This window comes from Amblyomma maculatum, chromosome 10, assembly GCF_055883805.1.
Source record: "Amblyomma maculatum isolate TAMU_Amacu chromosome 10, ASM5588380v1, whole genome shotgun sequence".
In the NCBI taxonomy this organism is placed as follows: Eukaryota; Metazoa; Arthropoda; class Arachnida; order Ixodida; family Ixodidae; genus Amblyomma; species Amblyomma maculatum.
Window position 1 is genome coordinate 35,474,160 of NC_139353.1, and position 6,000 is coordinate 35,480,159.

Genomic DNA, 6,000 nt, shown 5'->3' on the forward strand with positions numbered 1-6,000 from the left:
CCCATTTCTTCTTCTCAATTTCCACTAGAATGTCCGTAACTTGAGTTATTTCTCTGACCCACTCTGCACGCTTCCTATCTCCTAATGTTACCCCTACCATTTTTTAGTTCCATAGCCCTCTGAGTTGTCCTCAACTTAAGTAGAACCCTTTTGGTTAGCCTCCACGTTTCAGCCCCCTTCATTAATGGCGACGTCCATATTGAGAAAGCGAATATATTGACCCGGAGAAGCTGTGCTATCTTGAGGCGTCTCGACTACGCGTTGCCCTAATTTACAGAAAAAGCATGACGACGGCGCAGCTCAGCGAGCGCGCGTAGATTTCCAAGGAGGCGTAAAAGAATTTTTTTTTCAAGATTAGAGCTAAAGCTAAGGCCATTACTATCGCTGGCCTGCATGTTTATTTCGTGGCCCTGAAGAAAAGGAAAACACTTTATCTTAACTTTGATTTCTAGGAGTAAAAATGATTTGTGTTATCGAATACATCGCAAATGATTTGACACGTCGTCTTGAAACGCTCTTGACGTCTTCTCGGCACGCGTCTTGCCGACACGAACAAGCGCTGTTCTCGAAACACACACGCTGGTACAAAAATACTATTTGCGCGGTAAAACGTTTGCTCACACTTTACGCTTTGTAACCGATTATTATTTAACACACCGTTTAACACGACTGACTGTTCGTGTTGTAATTTCTGCGGCCGGTACGTGCTCCTGTTCCCCGGACGTGGTACGAGCGCGCGCCACTACGGTACCGCAAGAGTGTAGCGGTGTCGACTGCGACAGACCCGATCGACGCGCGATGCGAATTCAGACCCAGCCTGGCACCGACGGCGTCGACGTCTCGGAACTTATGTCACAAGCTGAATTTAGAAACGAATAGACGTGGCGAATGAACGGTAGAGCGCTTTTATTTATTTCATAATCATTGCAGCAACAGTATACTATTCCCGGAGCCGTGCATTGGAAGGCCAGTAAAGAAAGGAGCGAAACGTGCTTGTGAAACGTCAGACACGTTTTTTCGCCCTAGTCTCAGAGAGGAGATAAAAAAACTCAAGAAGTACAGGTGAAATCGGGATATAGCTTCTCTTTTCACGAGATCTTACGTCGGTTTCCAGGAAAGGAGACGGTCGAAATGGTTGCCCTTAAGCCGCTTGGCTTCTCTCGGACAATGCTGCACAGTTGACCTTTACACAAACGACTGAAAAGCAGGATCGGTAAAAGAAAACAGGGAACCACATAGAACCAGTACTGCATTGAAACTTGAGAAAACAAGAAACCTTGTCTAGTTTCAAACTCTCGTCGCTTTGTCTTTTGAATATAGACGCATATCATTGACCGTTAGAGGTGAGAAAATTGCCAAACGAAAAGACGGAAACATTGGTTTGGTGGTCGACGAACACGACCTACCGTTCGATCTGTACTGAGACCATGTTAATGGAAATAACCGTAAAGATAAGAGCTGCAGCTTGGTTGTATGCAGATTGAATCAGTCAGCAGATCAATGGAAGGTGAAGACAGTGCTGAGGATATGAGGAGTAAACGAGCGTGCGTCTTTGCGCACAGCGTACTCACGCAAGGAGTTGTATCGGCGTATGATGTTCTCGAGGAAGGTGTTCTGCGGGGCCACAAGGCCCCTCCGGCCCCCGGGCATGCCGCCGGGCCGACGAGACGGGGCCACTAGGCCCGCCGTTCAGCCCACGAGTGAGAACTGCACAGCCCGAAAGACGAAGATAGCGACGTGATCCCCGAAGCGGCGGCGAAGACAACGATGACGTCGACCACGACCACGACGCGAAGACTCATCACCGGTCCCAAGATACCACCGGGACCACTGCCGTCTTCAGCGAAGAAGAGTAAACCATGACTTCTTCCGCGCCGGCTGTCACTGATGCCGCGGACACACTGCTCGCAGCGGCATCAGCAGCAGCAGCACTCGGTGTTCTTCTTGAAGCACACGTTGCACGCCCCGGCAGACGTAGTATCTGTAGCAACACGACGGGACGACGACGTGTCGACCCCGCTGGCTATCGCCAGAAGCACGACCATGAAGTCTTCTCCGGCACCGAGCGGCAGCGAGCTTCATGACGTCGTCGTCTCTGCGGCCTGATGCACGGGGCGCTCTCGCCGCAGTACCACTCCGACGGCTGCTGCTGCTGCGGCCGCTCCGCGGTACGACTCCGGCGGAGTCGCCGGGCTGGGCTCGTGCCGTTGGCGGACATGAGACTGAAGTGAGCGCGCGCGCGTGCCGCCACCAGTCGGTGGATCGAGACCCGGGGCTCGCCGCTGCTGCTGCCACCGCCGCCGCGGCGTTCTCGCCTCCCTTCGACCCCGAGTTCGCGCACGGTGGTGTGTTCCTTCCCCACCTTATATATATATATTTTTTTTTTTCGACGATGAAAAGCGGCAGCAGCGCCCGACGTGGCTCGGTTTGTGCCGATGGCGCTGCCGCTGAGCCCGTTGCCCCGGGAGACGGCATGCTGGCTGGCGGATCGAGGTGGGCTCGTCGATCCATCGGTGATGACGTCATTGTACTCGGAGAGCGCGACCTAGTGTGGTTTTTGAGCACCCTGGTACTTGATGACCAGCATGGCGGTCGGCTTGAAATGAGAAGGTGCTCTTATCTCGTGGTACTAAAAATGAAGGCGCTTCCCATGAACATTGTGTAATGGAACTAAGTCTTTGGGGTATAGGGGAGTAACAGTAAATGAAGTTATCAGCATTTATAAAGAAAAAAAGAGACCACGCAATGCGCAGACCGAAAGCAATAAAGGTACGCATGTGTGACTCCAGCGGCTCCATGTGTACTAAACTGACTGTCGCCGTTTCCAGTGTCTGTTCCTATTACAACGGTAGCAGGTTACCATGTATCCATCAAAAGGAAAGTATGCAAAAGCTGCATCTTACCGCTACTCGCCTATCAGACAGAAACGTGGAGGCTAACGGAAAGGGCTCTACTTCAAGTGACGACAGCGTAAAGAGAGAGAGAGAGAGAGAGACTCTTTAATGGAAAAACAAAGAATTTTGCCTGCGTTTAGATTTCGCTGGCATGCTATTCTGTGTAGGAAGGGGAATTCGGGAGCGTCGAAAGCTAGGGAATGGTAGGCGCGAATGAGTGACATTCTATTGAAATCAAGAAGAATTGGGCAGGGCATGGAATGCGATAACAAGATATCCGATGGTTCATAAGGTTGTCAGAGCGGATTCCGAGGAAAGGAAAGCGTAGGGCGGGAGAAAGCAGGGGGTGGGATAAAGTTAGCTTCTCTTGGCGGAGGAGATAAGGAAGTTTGCAGGGATTGAAGGATGCAGCCGGCACAGAAAAATGTCATTTGGATGTACATGGGAATGTATTTCAATATGCGATGGGTATAAGTCAGGCTGGTGATGGTGATAATGTTGATGAACCAATTCCAGAGTTTATTGCGCTAACAATCCTTCCCTGAATCAGCCCTTTGCGACTTCGCATCACGAGTCTTGGCCATGCTCACTGTTGTAATATTCCTCAAAGCAGTATCCTCGATTTTTCTCGTTACCATAAGCATCTTCTCTAAGGCACCTGGACTCGTCTGCGTGGGCAGGAGCGGGAAGGGAAAGAGCGAAATAAGCGTTCTCCCCGCCAACAGCGAGGAAGGCCAGTCTCTCTCCCGCGAGGGATGTGTGCGCTCTGCTTCCTGGGCGCCTCTTCCCGCGCCCTTCTCGGACCAGATTGGTGACCGGGAAGGCGTTCTTGGGGCTCAGCACTTACAACCCTATAACAACCACCTTAATTCCCCCATACATGCAGGTACGGGGGAATTAAGGCTCTGCGTACCTTTCCTCCTCGGACCCGTTCTATTCCATTGTTAGGTACGAACTAGCCCAGCCACTGTGCCGAAGTTTCTCCTGTAACATTCCAGCTTTGGGCTGGTAAGGTATTAAACGCTTTTCAAGGCTGAATTACCAATACATATCAACGCGGTAATGTTAAAGGCCCCATACATAGAAAATCCGGTGTTAGTACAAGCGCCATACCCGTGATTTTTCGTTCACAACGATGGCACCGAAGCCCACGCTGGATTTCGTTTTTTTTTTTTTTTTTTTTTTTTTTTGTGCGTATCGTTCCCTTCGACACTATCGTGTTAAAATTGACAGACTGCCTAGCATAGTCAAACGCTGAACGTTATAGAGTAGCACTGCCTGTCCTGGTTTAGCCCATGGTTTAGTGGGTTGAGTCACGACATTATGATCGATTGACTATCACTTTAGCCGTCCTCTTGCCTACTGGTGTTCTTGCTATCGGGTGCGTGGATACTTTGCCTCAGTAATCCGAACGATTCCAGGTTAGCCTCCATGCAATACCAAGTGAGCAGGCACAACCTGTTTAGGGGGGAAGAGCAGGATGAAAGAACATTTAATGTCGTCCTCTTCAAGCTCAACCTAGAGGCCAAGTATTAAAATACATCGACACTTTAAACATAAATACTACCCATGCCCGTCTTCAATGTAACGTTGTCAGAGGAGAACACGTCGAAAGCATAAGTGCAGCGTAAAAGAGGACGGAAATGACTGACAATTTCGCACCAAGAAACCTGCTACCGGGATGTGCTATTTCGTTTGCTTGTAGACACAGAAAGGTGACGCATGATTGGCTGCGCTTTCGGCACCGTCACATCCGGTTCCGTTGTCGAGGCTATAAATAAAACTAACGCATTGGCCAGCCGAGCTGATCTCTTGTTAGGCCTGGGTTTGAAACCCACTGGCGGCGAAGGAGTTTTGTAACTTACTTTACATTGACGGGTTCGACCCCTAGGTAAAACTGTTGCCAAAGTTGGCTGTACTGCCAAATCGGCAATGACGCGGGGTTTCGTGACGTCACACAATTTGCCAAAGCAGGGGCCATTTTTTTTTAACCCACGCCAGCTACACCAGTGTAGCAAATATTCAGTATTTTCAATGGCGTTTCGCTACATTGGTGTAGCTGATGTTGGTTACAAAAATGGTCCTACAAACACGAGCTTCTCTGCCTCGAACCCTTAGCAAATGGATTGCGGGAAGATCAGAAAACTGGTGCGAGGATTCTAGAAATGCAGTTGGGTTTGCCTTGTGTGATTACATTGGTGCTGGTACTATAATTAATATTTTAAGCGGTAGCTTATACAGCTGTTCGGTGGAAAACCAGTCGGCTTAATAGTCGGCACCGCGTGTCACATATAATCGGAGGCTGCGGAAAAAATTATATCGTGGTAATTTGTGGTTCTAGTGATTGACGACTGAAATATGTGTGATAGGCGATGAAGGGTTACTGAAATCATTATGGTAATTAATAGATGAATTAAAGAAATGAAAAAAAAAAATGGGGAAAATGTGGGGAAAAGGGGGTTCAAAAGATTTGGTTAGGTTTGGTTTGTGAGGTTTAACGTCCCAAAGCGACTAAGGCTATGAGAGACGCCGTAGTGGAGGACTCCGGAAATTTCTACCACCTGGGGTTCTTTAACTTGCACTGACATCGCACAGTACATGCTCAGAATAAAAAAAAAAGCTTTACGATGCTAAATAAGAAAATTTAGAGCATGTAATTGGTCAATACATCATTTGAAACAATTTTAAAGAATGAGAAATGCGTTCAAAGGTGTTAAACTGCTAAAAATATGAAGCCAAAGATTGCTGGTGCGAAGTTCAGGTGTAATAAAATTAAAAAGGGACAATAAAAAATGAAAAACGTCGTCGGTATGTATTAAACGCTGTCGCATCATACCCTTAACTGTTGAGCTTAAGTGCCCAAAATTTTACACTATAAGGAATTTCACATGGGAAATTATTTTTATAGGAAGGGAGGGGGAAGGATGGCGCCCGCTTATGGAATGAGAGGTGGGTAAGTATGTGGATGAGCCACAGCTACCTACCAATGCGGGAGGGGGGGGGGGGGGGGGGGAGGGTGCTGAGGTGGCTGATGGGTGAAGGCAGTTGTATTTCTAACTGTGCTTTTTAATTCATTTCGCGTCCCTGTTAACTCGTTGGCACTAAA

At 48.6% G+C, this 6,000-nt stretch overlaps 1 protein-coding gene across 2 annotated transcripts in view; it reads right to left on the reverse strand.

Moving 5' to 3' along the window:
- LOC146176142 (potassium voltage-gated channel protein eag-like) overlaps nucleotides 1–2,313 on the reverse strand; it is a 122,688-nt gene extending 120,375 nt beyond the window's left edge. For both annotated transcript variants that reach the window (XM_084582475.1, XM_084582474.1), the window contains exon 1: nucleotides 1,572–2,313. In XM_084582475.1, the coding sequence (XP_084438601.1) occupies nucleotides 1,572–1,650 (79 nt within the window). In that variant the 5' untranslated portion in view covers nucleotides 1,651–2,313. The remainder of the gene's footprint in view (nucleotides 1–1,571) is intronic.
- Nucleotides 2,314–6,000: the final 3,687 nt, after the last annotated feature.